Here is a 22,716-nt window from a genome sequence, read left to right on the forward strand (position 1 = left end):
AAGAGTGTATGTAGTCAACTATAGTATTTTAAAACACCCAAATGTATGATGTCACAGGAGTTTTTATTTGTGTTGTGGCCAGTAGAGAGTGCTCCTGTCCATCCATGTTTATTTCTGAACACTTTAGGGTTATAGAGCCTACCCATGATGCACTGTTAAGGACTCTGATGCCCTCCCTTGGCATTATCACATCTAACGGGAAGTTTAGATTTCCATTTAACCATGTGTTTTTATAATATTTAACAGTACCAGAGAAAAACCCACAAGGACAGCATGCAAACCAGACAGGAAAATGACTGTTTGCGGAGTCAAATTGCCTCTGTTCTACCAGGGCTCTGAGAACAGTAATGGAAACAACAAACTGCTCTGACAACACATCAACAGTGGAAAAACAAGGTAAAGCATTAGCATACTTAACATTTCACCATAACAAAGTCTGCTGCTGTAATTAATTGTCCTGCTGCACCTGAGCGGCTGCCTACTGCGCATGTCAGGACTCACTGATGACCGTCAGGTGCAGCTGTTAATTAGTCTCGTGCTGTACGTGCTCCTGTACATCAGGTGCGTCACGTCGGCTCGCTTTGTGTTTACCTGATGATGGTGACATTCAGAGGACTTCATCACAGGCTGATACGTCTGTCAAAAGTTGCGCTGCAAAAGCAATTAAGAAAAAATGCCAAATGGTGCACAGTTTCCACTGGGATCACGGCTCACGTTAAGGTATGACAGTCATTCCTCTGTAAGAGAGGTGTTGTTTTCACTCATTTCGGTGTGCGTGTGTGGGCATGTTTTTGCCTGGATTTGGAGGACTTTAAAGGTCTGACAGCTGTGTGAGGACCAGTGCTGCACCCTGGAACGCAAATCAGGACATTTTAGAGGGAATGCTTGGATTAGGTTGAGGATAATGGCGATGGAAATGAGGGTGTGTTGATTTTCACTTTGGAATTTTTTAAATTTATTTATTTATTTATTTTTGCAGGGTTTAGAGTACATTTTACCTGAAACACTTTACAGTTATTTGAGAGCATTAACCAAGTTCCTCTAAATCAGGGGTGTCAAACATCCGGGCCAAATGCGGCCCGCCAAAGGATCCAGTTTGGCCCCTGGGATGTTTTTGCCAAGTGCAAAAATTCCACAGTTTTGAATTTAATTAAGCCAAAAAAAAAAAAAAAAAAAATTTGCTTGAATTAAGTAAAAAATCTTGAATTAAGCCAAAAAAAACTTCAATCAAGTAAAAAAAAAATCTTCAATCAAGTAAAAAAAAAATCTTCAATCAAGTAAAAAAAAAATCTTCAATCAAGTAAGAAAAAAAATCTTCAATTAAGTAAAAAAAAAAAAGCTTCAATTTAGTAAAAAAAAAAAAATCTCAAATTTTACAAAAAATCTTGAAGTAAGCCAAAAAAAATCTTCAATTAAGTAAAAAAATCTTGAATTAAGCCAAAAAAAAAAAAAAAAAAATTAAAGTAAAAAAAATCTTCAATTAAGCCAAAAAAATCTAGAATCAACAACTTCATTTTTTTTTCTTTGTCTTAGTGCAAAAAATAACATTAAATTATGAAAATATTTACATTTACAAACTATCCTGTAACACTAAAATGTGAATAACCTGAACAAATATGAACAACCTGAAATGTCTAAAGAAAATTAAGCACAATTTTAACAATTTTTCTGCCTGTTCCTCATGCTTTTGTGTCTTTGTAGATCTGATCCATAATGCACATGTAGAAATGATAAGCTGAGGAATAATATTGTTAAAATTGCACTAAATTTTCTTACGTTTTTTAATTTAAATTTCAGTTTTTTCTTTTTTCTTTTTTTTTTGTTGTTGATAGTTTAGAAAAGTAAGTACTTTCACAATTTAATGTTTTTTTAGTTTGTTTTTTTTTTACACTAAAACAAAGACAAAAATTAGGAGTTGTCATTATTCATAGGTTATTATGTTGTTATTTTTCTGGTTCGGCCCACTGCAGATCAAATTTAGCTGAATATGGCCCCTGAACTAAAATGAGTTCGACACACCTGCTCTAAATGATTCTTGTCATAGATTAAATAGACTGTAACCGAAACAGCTAACATTGAACTTCTCCCTAAAATCTCCAAGTCAGGATTTTGTTTAAGGAGTTGTCTCATCTGTATTATTTAGAAACTGTAATAATAGAGCTAGTGTTCCAACTGTAAATGTTTCTTCCATTATTTAAATCTTTAGGTCCAATAGAAAGCTGTAACAGTTTGCTAACCTGCTAAATTGGCCTTTCACAGTTCCGGTTTATTCAATAAAACAAACACTTTTTTTATGCTTGACTTGTAGATTCCACTAACAAGACTGTTAAATGACTTTGTTAGGCACTACCTGATGAAATTTGGCTGCTGGCTCCCATAGCTCCGCCCCTTTGGACCAAATATGGTTACTGTCGAGGGACAATTTGAGTCTCTGGACGATGTGAGCCACACATGCGTAGAAGCATTTATCTCTGTCACCCATATTTTATGAGTCACTATTGCAGTCTTGTGGGTCAAATGCCCTCTACTGCTGAGTTTCCCCAGATTTCGATCACTACATATGTCAGCTGGATAGGATCTCAGCTGTGAAAGAAACCGAAAGTAGGCATATAACTTGACTCTTGAAATCCCTTCTGTTTGGTAGAAAGATACTCCTTGAAAGTCTCTGTACTTTAACCTAATTTGACTCATACAACAGTGATTTGTCCTAGTGAGATTACCGTAGCGAGCTGTAAAAGATGGCCGACAGAGATCAATTTTTCTACGCATGCGCGACTCACATTGTCCTGACACTCAAATCGTCCCTTGATAGTTACTTCTGGATCCACAAAAGCCAACATGATGACGGACACGTTCGCAAGTACTGGCATCAAGAAACCAATGTCCAGAAATTCTATATGTTGTGGACTCAGATTTTCTCATCATCAAGTTGTGATCCACTTTTATGAAATCAAACCACATAAATGATCAATTAGAAGCTGTGTTTTGGTTCTAAATGACATAAACATTCTGAGATTTTACTTCTGACACATCATACACTTTTCTTTGTCAGTGTTTGTAAATTCATATTTAACTCTCTGAGGGTCATATATGTTCCCTACAAATGACAGTGTAACTTCTGTCATTTTTAGTCACTTTAAAACATTTGTGCTCTACCAAGGTAACCACCAGCTACTACAAGGCTTTGACACATCTAAGTCTGAGATAGAGTGAGATCAGATAGCATTTAAAGCGATAAAAAGCAAGAACGTTTAATTTTTTTTTTTAAACAACTAATTTTGTGCTCAACTCAGAACTAGTCTGCAACTCAGTTTTCAGTCCCAATCCACCAGTTAAGAAACCTGGCTCTAGATGCTAATATGAAGCGTGGGTTTCTAATCCTGTACATGGTGAAGTGATAGGTATTTTTTTTAGTAAAGAAGTAAAGTTGAAATGAGACATCTAGAATGAACTGCCTCTCACAGTAACAGCAGGTGGGCCCAGAGGAGTGTAGGGTTGAATGAATCTCAAGGATGTCTGAGTTTTAAAAGTTCACAAATAAAATTGTAAACGGCAACAATGACGAGCGCTAAAGTTGAACAAAACAAGCAGGGCTGTAGGTGCGAATTGCTATCTTGTTTATGAACTCAAATAACAGACAGAATGACTGTACATCAAACACAGTGTGCGTCTGACTTGTCTGTGTTCCCACATCATAGTGTTTCTCAAGACGTAGGCTGCGAACAGTTTGATCATAGTAACCATACTTCCTCTTTTGTGGCTAGTTGCTATGGTAAGACTTCCCTTCCAGGCAGGAAGTGACAGGAAGTCCAAAGTGATGAGTTTTTGAGTGTGTTTGTGTGTGTGTGACAGAGTGTGCATCATATTTAGGGTGGAGCACTTCACTGTGTCCCTTAACAGTGTTCACATCGCATAAGACTTCAGCTTTTAGTCTGGTGAGTGGGCCACCATGGCGAAGAACTGCAACTCTCTAGGGATTCCTGTTGGTCACATGGTGAGTTTGTAAAGCTTTTTTGGCTCTGCTTTGGGGTCCATTTGGTTATTTATTTAGTAAAAATGACAAAACGGTGATGCTGCTACTGCTGTTCAGTATTATACATTTGACAATCTGTGAACTAGGGTTGCATAAGACACAGATGAGTGTTTGTGCTTGAATATGTTTCCTTTATAATTTTGTAATTGGGTGAATGAACTTCTGTTTTTTCACTTTATACTTTCATTTTAAACTTATAGTTAGGCTCACCATGCTCCAGGTTAAAATGTGTTTATCAGAGCAGTTTTCTGGTTGGCTTGTGTTGCCTCTGCCTGCTCCTCAGCAGGGCCTGAATCGATCAGGCTGTGGCCACAGTTGGTTGATACTGAAAACAGACTGGGCCTGCCTGAGTCAGAAGCGGAAACCTTATAATGCCCGTTTGCCAATCTGTTATGTGTAGGCTGAGTCAGTCTCTGACTGCAACAGCCTTCGTAATGGTCTGATTCTTAAGATGTAAGTGTACCCAAAGGCGTCCCCCTCATCAAGGTTTGGAATTTGAATCTTTCTATCGTTTTTAAAAAAAGGGAACTGTATGTCCTGAGCGGCAGCTTGAGTGTAAATTGCCCATGCGTGTTTGCAAATCTTATCCTTTTGCACAAATCATTTGTAGTGAACCTTGCTGGGGTTAGGCTATGTTGTTAGTGTTTTAAAAAATAAGCAAATCATTTGTTTTCATCAAAACTAAAAACTGTATGTCAAATTCAGAGTCATGTCCTCACCTACTCCACTGGTCCTGTGATAAGACAGGGGGAGGACTAAACCATCATGACGTCTGTTTTGCATTGATGTTGCTGCTTCATTTGTTTGGCTCTATCCTCAATATCAGCAAAAACAATATATAGGCAAACAGACTAGGTTAGATTACAAAGCAGGTAAACACCATGTAACATCATCAGCACGCCCCCTAGCTTGCTTTGACTACTGGACAATGACCTGCTGTTTTCACACATTGGCTGAACTGAATATACATGGACATTGATAAACACAAACTGTTTGGTGATGTGCTGTCACACATACGGCTCCTCCATGTGCTTTATGGAGCATGTGTCAAAGGAGATTCACTTTTTGTTCTAAATCCACCATGTTTTATTTGACTTTTTTTTGTTTTGTTTTGTTTTTGCTTTGGAGACAAAGTTTTAGAAGTGAAGTAAGAGGATGAAGCTGCAGTTCAGTTCAGGCCTCTAGATGCAGCCAACCCATTAACCTTATTTGGTCAGTTTATAAATTGCCAATATGTGTTACAGACTTATGATAACAGGAGAGCTTCCTGTTTCAAAGCAATAAAACATTCATGAATGTCTTCTCAAAACCTCTCTTTTTGACACTGCTATATTCTCTGAATCTTTGTAGCCGTTTGTCACGCTATAAACTTTGTACACGCCAACACACCACATGCTGACATGGTTTTCAATGCAGGTGTGTGAATTTAGTGTTAGTCTTCCTACATATCAAAGTGTTGTGAGTCAGACGGAACAATGAGATGTAGCTTAATTCAGCTCTAAAAGCTGAATGAGAACTGTCGCTGTAAGTGTCACAAACCACTTCCCGTGAAAACAGCAGTGCTTGATTGCACTGTTACAAATACAAGGGACAGAAAAAAGTATGTTGCAGCCAGTGTTCACATTTTACTTCCTATGTTTACCCGTGTTCTTCTGAATGTTTAAGTTTAATATCTGTGAAGCAGTTGATGTACAGTATGTTCAATCATCATGGATTTAATGATAAAGCTTTACTACAACTGATTATTACTGATTGTATCAATATAAGAATTTGTTTTCATGACTTTCTCACCGAGTTTGGTGACTAAGGTTGTGTTTTTTTTATTTTGCTGTAGTAGTGTTCTAAACCATGTCTCTGTCTTCACAGAGTCAGGCAGTGTCGGACGGAGGTGAGTGCGAGCAGCCCATGTGAACACTGACGATCCCTTTGACCTTATTTGTACAGAACTCAACATGTCCATGCAAGACAAGGCAAACTATCTGATTCACTCTCGTTCTTGGTCATGCTTTTCTGTGCCGATAAAGGGGTGTGCTTGTCTCTGGATGTGTTGTAGAGTTGAACATGTCTGCGCGGGGCTGTGGAGGCAGCAGCTCCAGCCTTCCTGGTACTCCGGGCGGAGAGGCCGACGTGGCCAACAGTGTGCTGAGCTGGGCCGTCTCATTTGAAAAGCTGTTGGAGGATCCCTGCGGTGTCCGCTACTTTACGGTGAGACATAGGCTAGCTGTTGGTACCGTAATTTACTGTCAGTGAGTGTGTCACATGTGTTCATACCCTGTGGAAACCATGTCCATGTTTCTCCACAGGCCTTTTTAAAGTCTGAGGTGAGTGCGGAGAACATTTTATTCTGGCAGGCCTGTGAAAAGTTCAGGAAGATTCCAGTCACATCCTTGGATGAGGTAAATTTGTATTTCCTCTTATACAAGTGATAAACAGGATGTAAAATGTAATCACCTTTAAGACTTATTTGGGCCTTTTCCATGGAAGTGTTATTCTACTAACAATGTCCAGTTGTTAAAAAATGTAGGAAGACCATAAACTAATATGAAGGTTGAATTCAAACACATCAGCCATGGGTCTGTGGCCGCCCAACTCTGAAGACAAAGAGCCTTTAAGTGACTTATTGATTGTATTTCCTGCAGTGCAGATGCTTGGAAAAGATTGATTGGGATTCTTGGTATAGGCAGTGCCAGACACACAAAGAAACTGTCTAATTCATGTATAGATTGGACTTTATATAGTCTCAGATAAATGCGTAAAATCCATGTCAAAATTCATCATCTCTTGTGTATCTCATGTTGGTTGTCTTGTATTTTCAGCTGAAGGTGGTAGCTCAGTCCATCTATAACACGTACCTGTCTGACAGTGCACCCTACTGCGTTAACATTGACGACACAGCCAAGACAGAGGAGAAAGACCTTGAACAACCCACACCGGATATGTTTAATAAGGCACAGTCACAGGTCGGTCTGGGCTCTGATGAAATACATTGGTGGTTTTGGTGTATTAGCTGACTGGTGTCCACTGTCCCTGCTTTTAACCAGATATTTAAACTGATGAAGATGGACAGCTATCGGCGCTTTGTGCGCTCTCCCCTCTACCAGAGTTGCACCTTGGCTAGTGTTGCAGGCAAACTTCTACCCCAGCTCTCGTCAGAGCCGGTCCTCATGGGATCCTGGGATAACATGACCAGAAGCTCCTCCATAAGTGACATGAAGGTAAAGAGATGGAGAAGGAATGTGCAGAGAAGAACAGAATAAAAAAGTGGAAGATTAAAAAGAACAAATAATAAATCCACTGCCAACAAGTGTTTCATAAATACAGCTTGCTGACACTTTTAAATTATTATGCGTCATCACTGCTTCAAACAGAACAAGAAGTCAGACTCTAACAGCTTGCCGGGTGGAAAGAGTGCAGAGAAACAGCGGCAGAAAAGAGGATCCTGGGGAGGTAGTGTCTGTTCCAGATCTTGTGTTAAATGCACATCTTTGAACATTTTCTCACAAAATCTCTCTGTGTGTCATGCTCTTTTTTTTTTTTTTTTAATTTTTACTTTTAATAGAAATAGATGCCTCTACAGTCAATGTTTTGGTATCCCGGAAAGAGTCTCACATATCAATCAAGTCAACGAGTAGTGTGGAGCTGGGCTCCCTCTGCAGGCAGATGGAGGTCAGAGCATTTGGGAAAGGGTTTTATACTGTAACTGCTGCTGGTTTAACAAATGGGAGGGCTGTGCTCCTTACTTGAGTTTTTGCTTAATTTTCTGTTCAGAATGGGCGATCCTCAGACGGTGGACGGGCACGATTGGATCTAGAGGGGGGCTACTGCTGTGTCTATCTACCTGATGGCAGTGCCTCCCTGGCCCCAACACGCCCAGGTTTGCCCATCAAAGACATGCTGGCTGGTCTGTGTGAGAAGAGAGGCTTCCCACTGAAAGATGTCATCATTTACTTGCACGGCAAGGACAAGGTGAGACCTCAGTAGCTTCATCTTCAGCGCCAGTCACAGTCCGTGAAAACATGAATGAGAAACAGGCTTTGAATTAAGTCAAGTAATTCTGTAATACACATCATGACAAAATGTCTCCCCTTTGTAACATATCCTCTTCATTACTGAAACTACTGTAAGCAAACTTATCCCCAGTTGATGCTGATAATATCTGCAAAATCCACTTTCTCTGATTCATGGTTTCTCTCCCCACAGCAACCCTTGTTACTGGACCAGGACTGCTCCGTACTGAGAGATCAGCAGGTCTCTCTAGAGCTCAGGGTGACGTTTGCGTGAGTCAACCATGACACTTCCTTTGTTTCGTTTTTTTCTGTCTTATCACCCTAACAGCATTTCACACCCTCATCTCCTCTGCAGCATGACGCTTCTCACCATATTAGAGGGATATCCTTGAGTTAACACCAAACACAGAGCCTGAGTAAATCTTTTAGTCACCATTTGCACCAAAAATGTAATCAGTTGATTGGCTACAATGTGGATTTCCTGCTCAACATTGGGTGGTAGTTTTTGTGTTTTTTTTTTTTTTTTTTTTACAACAGACTTTGTGCTGTGTCTTACTGGTGTGTGAAGAGATGTGTGTGTGTGTGTGTTTCAGGCTGGAGATTGCTTTCACTGGTAAGACAGTTGGGATTATGGTGAAGTCGAGTAAGACACTGCAGGAAGCCCTGTCTGCAGTCCTGCAAAAACACCATCTTAAGCCACAAGAAGTCGTACTCACCATGGTGAGTATCTAGTGTACAAGGATGACACAATAAGCTTCATTTCAACTGTAAAGAGTGTTACTTTACCAGTTACTGTTGGATAATGAATTAATTACTATTTGTTGATTGTCACTGATGAAAAACAAATGACATGATATTGTGTCTAATACATGTTGTCACATTATTTATACCCTTCATGTTTGTAATTGAAAGCAGTGTTCATTTTTATTTTATTTTTTACATTTACTTAAAATTTGTCTCTCCTGTCGGCACTCATCTTTCCCACCCACAGCTCCTATTGCTAGGCAACAGTTTACATGTCAATATGCATGTAGATATTTATTTCAGATGTGTAATTTTAATTTGATGGCTGAAAATGGAATGTTACTGTAATATAACGGCATTTATTTGGTAATTGATTAAATGACCAATTTCCTGGCTTTAGGTTGGAAGTCATGAGCCAGTGAACACGAGCGCCACTGTGTTCAGACTGGCCAATAAGACGCTACGCCTCGACAAAGCCAAAGGTGAGTACGTGACATTTTAAAACCCAATATCTTACTCTTATATGAACCATGTCTGTGTCTGAAATAAACTAAACTAAACCAGAAGGAAGAATTTTGTTGCTCAGTCTCAAGCATAAGCAGCCACAGAGTGAAAGGAAACCTTTTGGCCTTTGCATAAATGAAATGATTTCAGACAAATCCATTGTGTCATTTGTTGATACTGCAGTGATACATCAGTAATGCTGCATTCACTCCCTCTGACCTACTGTGCCCTTTCATTCAAGTAATTGTTCTCATCAAGCGTCTTCATTTCTGGGCTCCATCTTGTTCTTAGCCGGAGGAGTAGAGTCTTTTCACTGTCCACTCGAGTGCCCTGGTTTTTCTGTGTCGCTGTCTGCCTGTTCCTCGTTCCCAACTCTGCTATCTTTGTGTCTTTCTCTCACTTTCCCCGTTCTCTGTGTGGATGCTATGTCTGAGTCCATTTGGTTTGTTGAGTGCTGTGTCACATTGAGTTCACTCACCTCATTTCCCAACTGCTGAGAAACCAGAACCAACTTCAGCTTCGATCAGAGCTGCCTCCCTCAGCTCCATTCTCCACATTTAACAGGAGAGAAAAGGTTCAGTTAAAGTGGGTGAAGCACAAGAGGACTAGTTTAATACTTGTCAGGAATATTTTATCTGGCTGATGTCACCCCTTAACGCATTGGGAGAGTTCAGTAGCGTCAGCAGCAGCCCTCTGACTACTTTTCAACTACAGCAGAAACTATCATCACAAACTGAATTGTACCCATGTGCGTTTTGTGCAGGAAAAGAACAAACCATAACTTCCAAAAGCAGCGGGACTACTGCAAGCACACAGGTGAGGAAATGTTCAGAAACTGCTGAAAACTACATGGAAATCTTATTTCCAAGTGTGGCATTATACAAAGAGGTCAACTGGTAATAGAACAGTAATAATTTCTAACAGGAAAAAGTTGATAATCAGTCGATATTGGTGACAGCATCATTGTTGTTGTTGGTAATTTACTTTTATTAGAGACTAGAGATCTATTGAACTCACTTTGTCAGTAATGAATAAATAAATCTGATACTGAACGTTAAACTAATTATCAGAATTTTAGGTGTAACAAAATTTTTTTACCTCTTATTTTCCATCAGTCAGTAATTCCAGTCTGATATTATATTAGCTCTCATCTATTAACTGAGCCAGTTTCTTTCAATAACAGAAATGTGTAAAATGTCTATTGGTGCCAAGAAATTGACCAAACTGTAATCTGTGCACTACACAAAATGAAGCAGTTTTGCTTCCTCGACAGCTGGGAACCTTTTTTCCCCCCTAAACAAGGGTAAGATGTTTATAGTATTATGTGGAGGCAATATTATTTAATTGAATTTTTTTTTTTGTCCAATTAAATTTTTTTTTCCCTTTTTATAATATGGGTTTCTATTATACCTAAATCCTTAGTGAAACTTACATGTGGAATGTGTTGATTTTCCCTCCATTAGTGTACACTATACAGTCAAACATATTGTGACACATTACACATGCAGCTTGTAGGACTTTAAATTTCCAGTGGTTTTTCAATATTATCACAATAAATATGTTCATGTCAGTTACCACAATAAATGTCGAATGTGCAAAATTTTGTTGTAAGTTTCCGATGATACTGTAAATAAAATAAATAATCCTAAATATCAAATAAAAGGTGTATTGCAGTGGTATTTATCACAATATAAATTATGTCATTTGTCATTATTGTTTTGCAGCCCAGCCTTAATTCAGACTTTTGTCCATATAGTAAACCTACCAGATTTCATCGTGTCATGTGCCTATTTAATTGTTAATTTTTATAATGTTTGGATATCAGATCCTTTGAAACAGTTTTTAATGCATCAGTAAGATTGGACTTGATGTTTCTTGTCAATCTTTCTTTCAGGTTGGAGCAGCGAGTGCAGGTGGTGTGGAGACCCTACCGTCCTCGCAGACGGACAGAACCAAGACTCAGCCCAAGCCCAGTAAGAACCGCGACATGGATGGTAGGACACCCCAGCAGTATCTTGTGGGGTGGGGTAAATAACACATGCTGATGATGATAAATAATAGATATATGTCAAACATTAGATTTGTGTTTGTCCAAGGAGGCTGACTGTCTTTTTTTGTGTTAGTAAGGAGTGAGTGTAAACAAGTCTAGCAGGCCAACTTTTTTGGCAATATTTAATTCAATATATTATTTTATCAGTATGATGAAATACTGTCTGTACCTACATCACTACTGCAAACATGTACTTGAAAAGGATGGAATACTTTCGTCTTTGCATGTGTAGAAAGAAATTTGAAGGTAGAAAAAACTATATAATGGTGGATTTGTGGTTTTACTGTGGCTGTTTTCTGTCTGTAAACAGAATTAAGCTAATAAAGCTATAAGCTGAAACAGCCCATGAAGATTATAAGACACAGTTATGTAGTTATTATAAAACCTATGAGCTTGAGTTTTCATTTGAAGCACAAAACGGCTTCATGAGTCCACAATATAGATGAGTTTTACATTTTATTCAGTGGATGTTACAGGCTGTGGATACATACATAGTATTGATTCGTTGGTGGTTTTGTTAAGTGACTTCCCCCTGCTGTTGAGAGTTTGGAATATCAATACTTCATATAACCCTTTTAAAGTCTACTTCCTTGCAATCCATATTTATTTATAAAGCACATTTAATACAATATGTTGTATTAACAGCCCAGCTGGTCATGAAATCTCTGATCCGGGTGCAGAGGTATTGGTTTTTCCTGGAGCTTTGACACCATTTTTTGGGGGAAACTTTGTATTGAATCCTGTGCTGAATCAACGAACAGTATCTACACATGGATTTGGGCTATGTGCATATTGATGGGATCAACGGCTGCTTGTGGCTTTTTGTGTCAGCACCAAACACTGTGACTATTGAAGTGAACACGACCAGAAGGAAGTCATTGAAGCTTTTAGTGACAGATTTCTTTGGAACTGGAAAAAGTGCTGTTGGTGTTGAGGCTTTCGGGGACAGCAGCCTGTGACAGTGACATGTTGGCTGTGCTCTGGTTGTTTTTTTTATCCATGTTGTTCATGTCAAAGTGAACAAAGAGTCTGCTGAGCTCTTCTGCTGGTAAGACGTCACCTGATTGGGAGGGGGTGTACGGTTGCTACTGGCAAAATGAATAAGGTACTTTATGACTTTCTATCCCATTATTGTTTTTTGTGAAGTGTCCTCAGTCTTCTGTTCATCAGCAGTTTGATGCCCCTAGTGCCCTGTCAAAACTGTGTGTTGCAGCATCACTGTTGTTAGATATTAATGTACGAAGTGGCATGGCACCAAGGGTGCTGGTAGGTAAATCCGACATTTATAGAAATCAGCCACTGGGACAACATTCAGAGTGCAGAATTCGGAGCACAACATTCAATACACTGAACTGTCACAGAATTGACAAAGAACTGAGAAGTAACATGGGACACTGCTGCATCTAACATGTAGCTCCACCCACCTTCCCCAGCTTCAATCTCACTGACTGCACAGAGCAAAGAACACCATAAAACAACATATAGAGCATTTAGGACAATATTTCCTATTCTATACTATATACTATCACTAATTTGTCGTTTCTTCCTTCAATTGCCACAGTACTGTGGTAGCAAAATGCACAAAAGAATGCACTGAAGTATACGCTATATATCACCACAGTACTGTTGCAACAAGAGGTGAATGAGTTCATGTAACAGTATCCATGATTGGCTCTACTACAAATGCTAACATTTGATTGGCTCTGTGGCAATAGACAAACCGATGTTTCATGCCACAGTACTGTGGCAGTAGCCATTGCCTTTTATTTATTACCCGCCTATAATTAGTTATTTATGGTATCTTAGTGAGACTGAACTCTAAAAATCGCTAATAGTTAAAAATTATTATTTTTTAAAAATTTAACCAGGAAATATCCCATTGAGATTAAGATCTTCTTTTACAAGGGAATCCTGGCCAAGATGGGCAGCAGCAAATACAACATACAGTTACAGGATTACATAGTTAAAACACATATAACAGACACATTTGATAATAAACAGTTAGTAAAAACAGAATTTACAAGCAGATTAAGAAAAACAAGCGCGAGTTATGTAGTCGGCCTCAGGAACTCTGGACTTACGAGCCCTTAAAAGATAGTCATCTAATATATCCCAATAACACTGACAGACTGTGTTGCCCATTGATATGTTACTTGTTACCTTTAATATTCTGGAGTGTTTAAATGTGTTGTTTCTCTTTGCCTTTTGTTCACCTTTGTATTTTGTTCCTACTTAGTATCGTATTGTATCGTATCATATCATATCGCTGCAGTAAGCATGTCATTTTGTGTTTGCCAGGGTTTATTGACATGCTCTCCAGAGCTCAGTGCCACAGGGTTGATGACCAACGAGGTCTTCTGACTAAAGAGCAGCTGGAGGTCCCCCTGTTTCTGCAGCTGCCCCCAGACCAGGGACAGGATGCGAAGCCAGATGAGACCAGCTCATCCACCACAGAATCCAAACAGGACTCGTCTGAGAAGGCGTCGTCACCCACAACTTCAGATGGAACCGTTGAGGAAACCCGTGAGTCTACATCTGAATCCAAAGACTTGAGGGAAACTGCAGTCTGAAAGATGGACAAAGATTTAATCAGAAACAAATGTCTCTCAAACATCATGTTGATAAGCATGTCAAAGGACAAAACTAAATTTTAGAATTAAAAAAAAAAAAAGCACTTTTTTGTATTGTTTACACATAAGCTCAGCGGTACGAGAATTAACTGATGAGGAGGAATGTAAAGAAGGTCATGGCAATCATTTAGTGTCATTTTTAACACTACACAAGCCAAATGTTTGCTATGAAATGTTTAATGTACAATTATGTCTCACCATTTTAAAGAAGTTTTAGCTCAGTATTTCAACCTGAATTTAACTTGTGTAGAATAATTTTCCCTGGTGTCAAATGTTGAAAAGTTTGAGTAGCAGGACATTGCTTTTAACTCACATTAGTTGCTTTTCTGTTGACTTAAAGCAAAACACATATTATGAACAGGAACCATTGACTGTCCAGAATGGTTGTAAAAGTGTATTGCACGTTTTTGTTTCTTTTGACGACTGAGTTTTGAAAATGTAAATTAATTGTATATTTTATTTTGTGTGCTTAATTGCTGTTGTCAGGTTTGTTTATTGTACTGTACATAAGTGCATTCTGTTTGCTGTGATGGTGCTTTGATAACCCCTGGTCAAGCTCTGTTTTTCCTCTCACTTCAGACCCCACCTCAAGGTCCAGATCAGTAATTACAAATGTGACGTTAAAGGGAGTGAATCAAATCCACTTCTCACAGGTTGTATCCAAAGAATTAAAGTGTTTTATGTTGAGATGTGATCCTCTGGTCTGAATTTCTTTCTGGGAATAGATGTCAGATCCCCACTATTTTACCCTCAGTCAGGAATTTTTTTGGATGGATCACTGAGGTCGGGTTCTGCCTTGACATTTGCTACGTGATTTGATTTTATATGTGGTGCAGCCGGAGCTCATATCCCCAGCGGGTTGAGAGTATGACTCATGCAGTTTAAAGCAAGTCAAATCCATTTATGTACAGGTGTCAGTTGGAACCGGCTTCCATTGTATTTCCTATATATGTGAAGTCGTCAGAGAACTCCCTCTAAATTGGCATCATATAATGATGTCATTTTGACACAGTGACGGGGGAGTGAATGACTTTGCGATTGGCTCAGTGTAGCCAATCACTTGCCTCTTCTGTGTACAGACCTGTTGCTGTAAACTGCTTAGTTAAGGAGCCGGGAAGGCTATTACAGGAAGTATTTGGCAATTAAATATGTGGCAAAATAAATGAGATGAGTCATGGATGATTTCATCTGATGTAAGCAACATGCATATTTCAGTATGTGACACGAGGTTTGGAAAGCATCTGATTCACCCACCTTACCCATACCGTCACCGTGTAGCTGTGATTGACACTGCAGTCTGTGTGATTAATTAACCTGTGACAGAGTAGATTGCTTTTTAGGTAGTCACCCAGCTTCCGACTGCCAAACTGGCGACATTAGCATACACAGAGCTGTGATTGGCACACCTGGTGTTAAATGTGTGTGTGTGTGTGTGTGTGTGTGTGTGTGTGTGTGTGTGTGTCCGTCCATCCATGCATGAGTGGTGCGTCGGCGGAGCTATGAATGGGCAGAGAGGGGTGTGCTCTCATAGACACCATAGCAGCAGTGAGATGAGGAGTGCCATCCACTCCACTGCACGTCTGTGCTGAGAGAAGAAAAGAGAGGGAAGAGGGAGAAGAGGAGGTGAGTGTCTGAATCTGCCCCTGGCTTTTTCACTAATCTTGTTTTTGGGGTGATCGCTGTGCTTGTTCAATCATATTGTGTTTGCCTTTTCTTTATCTCTCTGTCACTGCCATCATTCATTCTCTCCTCTTGTCTGTTACTCAATGAATCCCTGTCCTTGATTGCATGTCTTTTGCTGTCTTGAACCAAAGCTTTTCTTAGCCTCATTCATAGAAACATTCACATTTGTAACGGTGAGATAGAGTGCCAACGCTGTGTGCTTTCTGCTTTTGTTATTTACTGCTTCCAGTTTGAGATTAGTTTCATGCCTTAGTGTGTTTTACTTCACTGGAATAGATTACACAGGCATTCTGAGTATCTGGATGTGTCTGTGTGTGTGTTTTGTTTGTTTGTGAACTGAATCCTCAGCTAATGGGATCTCTGAATGATGCTCACTGTGCCTTTGAGAGTCCTGCAGAGGAATGCATAAGTGCTGTGAAACAAAACCCATCCATTAGATCAATGTCTGCATGTTACTGTGCACTGAAAGATTCTACTCGACTGGTGAAGGACACAGTCTGTGCCTAGTATGTTCAAACTGAAAATGATAGTGGATTCATTAGTACTCACTCAGTTATCAGGTGAGGTACACATGACCGAGCTACGACTCAGCCAGGGAGCAGCTGCTTTGGTCGACTACTGACTAAATTCACGTTCCTTTTGGGAGAACAATGAGCTGTATGTGCATTTGTGTCACACCTGAGCATCAGAGTAGACATCTCCATCCATTCTAGGACATAGTGTCCCCTAGAACATCTGGCTGGCTTGTGCTCATTTATAGGCTGCCTTTGCACTTTGTCCACATCACCACCTTTACGTACATATATCTGCTTTACACACACACACATTATACATACCACTCACATGCTGCTTCATTAGCATGTTCAGCAACACAGGAGACACTAGTATCACTTCAGTATCACCTCCTGGACTACACTGACAGAGACTACTTACCCCAAAAATGTGGTTTTAGGTTTTGTCAATCTGTCCGTCACTGAAGAGCTGTCTGCTGTTAAATAGATGTGTGATTCACATCGGATGGTCACCAGCTGGAAACTCAACCAGAAGTGAATGAACATGCAGTCACATGGCCGGTGACAGACCTTGTATGATAACATACATGTAGACGTTGGTAATGACGTACATGAAGTCTGAATCTATTGGCGTCTGTTAGATACATCAAAGAACAAAAATACTGGGACATGTCAACACTTTCAGCTCACAGAACTTTATATTCCCATTGATGTGAAATATCATGATTGAAATGTTGATGTCAGTTGTCATTAATTAACATAATAAATGTCAAATCAATATTTCTTTAACGTTTAACAGATGATTTTTCTTCCTAAGAAACCAGACAGTCACTTAGGATTTACAAAGGAGTATTCATGGTCAGAATGTGACAAATATTTTAGAAATACAGAGTCAGAACATTTAAAAAATGACAATGTTGAGTAACATTAAGGAAAAACAAGCACAAAATCTGAGGCAGTTTGTTAGTATAAATGACAATCTACACAACATTAAACCTAAAGATGAAAGAAAGACACTGATTGCAATGGTATTTATGAAATATGAGGTTATTTTGTGATAGTTTGTCATCGCTTTGTCACCCTGCCCCCTGTTAATAGGGTGTTCCAATACTTTTTTCCCACATAGTGAACCAGGGTATGCTGTCAAATACACACAAGCTACATAAATGAAAACAGAACCTTTCATCTGATTAATAAGATGTTTTCATTGTGTAAATTAAATGTTGTTAGTTTCATAAAGTCTGGATCTCAAAACCTTTGCATTGGTTCTTAATCTCTCAGCTAAAGTTGATGTTTACTGTATTGTGTAATTTTGTGTTTTTTCCTTCCTGTGCTCGGATGATGACTGATAATGACAATAGAGCAGCACTTTGTTCTAGGATGTGATAAATGCACAGATCTACGCCAAGGCTCCCAGTTCTGTAAAACAAATGCTCTGTCTTGCAATGTGTACATCAAAAAAAAAAGAAACAAAAAAACAATAAAAAACAACCATTTTCACCGATCTGGTTCATGTTTACTCATGCCCTACTCTTCCACTAAGTTTCATGAAAACAGAAAACATTTTTCTTAATTTGGCTGACAGACAGAAATAATCTAAGGAAAAAAACAAATAATATTGTCAGGATAACGTCTTGGTAGAGGTAATAATGAGTGTCAGTCACTAGATCTGTCTGTAAAGCCTACATGGTGGAGGCCATCCCAATTTCTAGTCATAATTCAACACATACACACACACACACACAATTTAGCTCATGAAGTTCTTGTCATTTCCTGTTTCTCACTTTGGGAGTTAAGTGTAAGATCTGAGCTGGGCTAATCACGGTCATTACTAACGTTACACACTCAAATCCCTTGAACAGATTTAGTTCTGCAGATGAAGTGCAGGTGTTGACATCTGCATTTCATTAAAGACGGTTTGTTATTAACTTCTCTGCCTCAGATTTATCCTCCGTTCTTGCTGTGTCTCAGTCAAGTGATGATGGCAGGAGTGAAACGGATAAAAAGACTGCGAGGCAAAATATTCTGTTTGCCCATCCTTGCAGAAAGAGTCGTTGAGTGCCTCTCAGAGTCAAAGTTTCTGTACTACTTTTGTGTGTATGCGGTCACGTCCACATAATACTCTACGTGCATTTGTGCATGTATGCATTTCTGTATGCATACCACTAAGAGATGTAATGTTTTTTGTGGAAGTGTCACCTTGGCTGTTGTTGACTTGCTCATGTGGATTAATCAATGGAGAAATGTTTGTCAAAGCCACAGGGCTTTTCTGTTTCAGCTATAAGGAGATGCATGTCCACCCACCTCGGTCTAGCCTCTAAAGTCTTTTGCCTCAGCTACAATGGAAGGATTCCTCATCTACAGTGATGGAGGAATACAGGGTGAAGATACAGGGTGAAGCAGTCGAATCCTTCTTATGTAGGTCATTTCCCTCCATGAGCTGGTCAGAGAGACCACTCAGGGCTCAGTGAATGGCTGTCCTCCATCAAGGCTGAGATTATCCTCCTCTGTCCCTCAAAGGCTTGTAAAGCACATGTTCGAGTAAATGCATGCCGTGACCTTTGATGCCCCAGGTTTTGCAACTGCACCAGCATGTTTGTGTGTAAGAGACATAGGTTTAGTTTTTTATATTTGGGGAATGAATTACATGAGGGTGAGGAAATGCATTCTGGGGAATTTTCACTCACCAGTATGAGTCTTTTCTGTATCAGTTTATGGTTGAAATGCTTTTATGGAGGAGGAAATCACAGGATTCAGGCAGAAAAGGTCAACTTAAAATCTTTGCATCTTATGTTAATCTTCCTGTAGATCAACCCTTCTAATTCAATATGATCTATGCAGTCTATGTGTGTTCTTTTGTCCTGTTTTGTTTGGGAAAGAATCCTCTTTAAAGGTATGTGGAGCACCTACTCATGTTACTGATCATTAATTACTGTCAAACTCCATGACTTTAACAGCTCATGTGAGTTTCAGCAGGATTTCTGCTCCTATTTAAACTGTCTACACAGTTGGGGCTTGACCTCCTAAGACCCAGCTATGGGTTTTCTGTCTACATTTGTGGACAAGAGTTTCACAACTTTATACAAAAAAAAGAAAACTGTCTAACACAAAGGATATTCCATAAAAATTTAAAAACTGCATCTGAAAAAACTGTTGCATCATGATGTTTCCAATATAGGCATTTATTTAATAAAAAACAAAAAAGGCTAGTACTTTGCTGACATTTCCTGGGTCTCAGGAGGAAATCACAAATGACTAAAAACTAGATAATTAAACATTCTGATATTCTTAAGTGAGCAAACCACTGATCAAATTTAATAGAGGATGAGATTTTGTTGAAGCCTCTGCGCAGGTGTTCATGATTTTTGCCGCAAAAGATTCAGTGCATGCATTTTATTTAATTTAAAACATTTATTTTATTTTTATTTATTTGCACATCACTAACAACAAGAAAAAAAAAAACACTATTGTGCAGAGGATAGAAGCCAAAAAGGCTTATATAAATACCTCCAAAAAATGAACAACACACGAAAAAGATAAATCCGATATAATAATAATAATAATAATAATAATAATAATAATAATTAAAAAAAATGATCTAAAACATTAAATTTTTTCTTAAATTAGGGTCCTTTTCAGATCCTTTTCAGATGTATGGGCTTGTAATTCATAGTTAAAGATTTTGTTTTAGATTTTGGAAATATAAAGGATCCAAATGCAAAGTCTAAACATTGTGACATGAATAAATAATCTCATGTCATGGTGATTTCTTAAATCTTCATATCTTCAAGTGTATTCAATGGGGTATGTCCCTCAAGTCCAGTGAGCCCCTGTAGTCACCTATAGTAATATACATGACACTTGAAAGAAGCCCTGAGGACCCCTCCGTCAGTCCCTCTGCTATAGATTATTCTGTTTTGTTGCCAGGTGAGATGTGTTCAAGGGGTTTGAATATCACATTATTTCCTTTCCTGCTGGGACTTCATATTAGAGTTGCCTGTGCTTCATGACAGTTGACTTTAGCTGTCACAGTGGGTGAGTGAGCTCCTGTTGATCAGCTCCCATTCATTCTTAATGAACCCTGGGCTGAAAGCTTCCTGTTCAGCAGAAGGTTGAACCGGAGATCAGGGTGGCAGACAATTCATTGTCAGTTCAGACAAGTACATTTGTACGTTTTGTTTTGTTTTGGCTGTGTCAACATCAGGCCAGACCTCAAGAGATTCACCAGAAGAAAAGTTACATCTACACCCTGATCGGTCTATTTCATCACGCCCTTCTCAACAGACATGTTTATAAGACGAGCAAAATCATTCCATCACATATCCATCACCCTTCATTTACCATCCTATAATAGTGCCCTTCATTTAAAGCATTTGAGAGCAGTGAATTTCACATGCACTTCCAGGGATGGTAAATGTTTCAATCTGATGTCAGGTTTCACATAGAAGCACACATCAGCAGGAGGTGCCGAGATCACTGGAGAATAAAATTCTCTCTGGCAAGTTGATCCAGACCCAGAGGGCTGGCTTTGTTCGCTGAAGTCCACTGAGGCCTTTCAGTCCAGCTTTAGCCCTGCAGCCATGTATAAAAATGCATGTTACACCTCCTCCCTCATTAAAGATATTTTCATCCTTTGTACACAGAATTTTCATCTACATACCCACCTGTTGTTAAACATGCCATTAAAGAGGATGCATATTGAGGGGCACGGGACTAAAGCCACTAAACAAATCAGTTTGTGTCTCTTTAGTTGGATTAAACCAAAACCTCATAACTTTGAATCATTAAATAAGAACGACAGGTAATAATAATAAAGCATGTATATAGTGTGACATAATTACTATCAGCTCTAAACCCCTGAACACACAAACCCAGTAAAGCACACACGTCATACAGTTAGTAGTAAAAAAAGTCACTGTGTCTCCATCTAGTGAAATAAAGCTGTAACTGCAGACAAATCTGCTGTTTATCTGTAATTTGCCTCCTTGTTAACAAAAGACAATTTACTGTAAATAAACAGTGAATATGTGCTGAAACTTCATAAATCTAGTTAAAATGAGGGCGATATCTTAAAAATCTCTGTCTCAAACCCAACAAAATACTGCTGCATCGCTCCATAATCTCCTATTTCTCTCATGTCTTTTTAGCCAGTTTTCCAAAATACATCATCCGCCCTATCAAGCCATCAGCACTGACTTTCTCCTGAGATTCAAGTCGACCATGGAGCAGAAGACAAATGAGGTGTGTAACTGTTTGACGTGCAGAACATTTCAACCATCACAGCCCTGTTTAATGTGATTATTCCTCCCTCACTCTCTAACTCTGTAGTCTCCCACCACCACGTCTCCTCAGAAGCAGATGAAGAACAGGTCTAAATCTATAGAGGAGACGCAACAGTCAAAGAAGGTGAGCAGCAGTGGAGCGTGCATTAATGCATGTCTTGTACAGTATATGATTCCTTTGTCCTTCTACTTACAGGCCTTTTCCTCACAAAAATCCCTCCCATGCAGACCAGAGCTGGACAGAGTGAAGGTGAGTTATGTGCTTGTACTTGTTCATATCTATAATGTAATACTGTATGAGTAATTTGATGAGGTTTTTTTCTGTGTTGCAGGAGATTCCCGATGGCTCTGACACGCCTTCGTCCTCCACCGAGCAATTAAAATGATGAATGAATTTTAAATAGCTCAGTAGGGTTACAATGATGTTACATCATAAAAATCATACATCATAAAAAACAACCTTCATAAAGATGTTAATGTGCACACAGGGAGACACACAACATATAAACATAATATTAAACTAGATAGGAATGCATCCCCGTGGTTCATGTATCATCAGAGAAATTGCATTACACATGGCAGGACCTGATTTGAACACACACACACACACACCAAGACAATCGCATGAAAACAAAACAACACCCATGATGACTTTTACTGTACTGTGTTTGTGTGTACATACCAACTTGAATGTGTATTGACATTAAAGTGATGCTGTTCAGTGAACTGACACATCTGATGCTCTGTATGTATCTGCAAAACACAGCTTTCTCTGTGAAGATCCAACTGTAAAAGGAAGTGAAAAGGAACGCGTTTTTATCAAACTGGATGTGCACATCTTGTATGACGCAGTTAAACACGACATGTTCATGTGACATGGAGCCATCTGGACTTCCCACTATGGAGCACATTCTTAAATAACAGCAATGAGATCAAACAGGTACATGCATGTACATATAAATCAGCTGGAGACAAATGTGCAAAAGTGCAAAAACAAGCATTATTTGATTCAAAGCTAAGATTCTACTAATGTATAATTAAGATAAGATTAGATTGGATTCATTGTATGTAATTAATATGTATGAAAACATAATTTTCGTGAGAATTTGTCTCTTTGTGGCCACGTCATTCAGATCTGCAGCTAACGTTATTGTCATTGTTGAGAATATTCTTTAGAGTGGTCTAAAAAATTTTCTGTAAAGCTGAAAATGTCATTAAATGTCTTGTTCGATCCATAACTGGAAGATACTCACTTCACTGTCACTGAGAAA

General features: G+C 38.9%; 1 protein-coding gene across 4 annotated transcripts; it reads left to right on the forward strand.

Annotated features, from left to right (window-relative positions):
- The first annotated feature begins 275 nt into the window (after positions 1–275).
- rgs14b (regulator of G protein signaling 14b) lies at positions 276–22,173 on the forward strand. 4 transcript variants are annotated; one of them, XM_030145007.1, is made up of 19 exons: positions 276–396; positions 5,900–5,921; positions 6,087–6,238; positions 6,337–6,429; positions 6,850–6,993; positions 7,075–7,248; positions 7,402–7,480; positions 7,593–7,699; positions 7,802–7,999; positions 8,234–8,310; positions 8,634–8,760; positions 9,185–9,266; positions 10,052–10,104; positions 11,183–11,282; positions 13,637–15,591; positions 21,311–21,404; positions 21,492–21,569; positions 21,642–21,695; positions 21,778–22,173. In XM_030145007.1, exons 3-15 carry the CDS (start codon positions 6,095–6,097, stop codon positions 13,906–13,908), a joined length of 1,650 nt encoding a protein of 549 aa, XP_030000867.1. In that variant the 5' UTR covers positions 276–396; positions 5,900–5,921; positions 6,087–6,094; the 3' UTR covers positions 13,909–15,591; positions 21,311–21,404; positions 21,492–21,569; positions 21,642–21,695; positions 21,778–22,173. The 4 variants fall into 4 exon arrangements, with proteins under 4 accessions (XP_030000867.1, XP_030000865.1, XP_030000864.1 ...); XM_030145005.1 differs by lacking the exon at positions 276–396 and adding an exon at positions 493–720 and having other exon boundaries at positions 11,183–11,261; XM_030145004.1 differs by lacking the exon at positions 276–396 and adding an exon at positions 495–720.
- The last annotated feature ends 543 nt before the right edge of the window (positions 22,174–22,716 follow it).

The sequence above is a fragment of the Sphaeramia orbicularis genome, chromosome 10 (genome assembly GCF_902148855.1).
Source record: "Sphaeramia orbicularis chromosome 10, fSphaOr1.1, whole genome shotgun sequence".
NCBI classification, from domain to species: Eukaryota; Metazoa; Chordata; class Actinopteri; order Kurtiformes; family Apogonidae; genus Sphaeramia; species Sphaeramia orbicularis.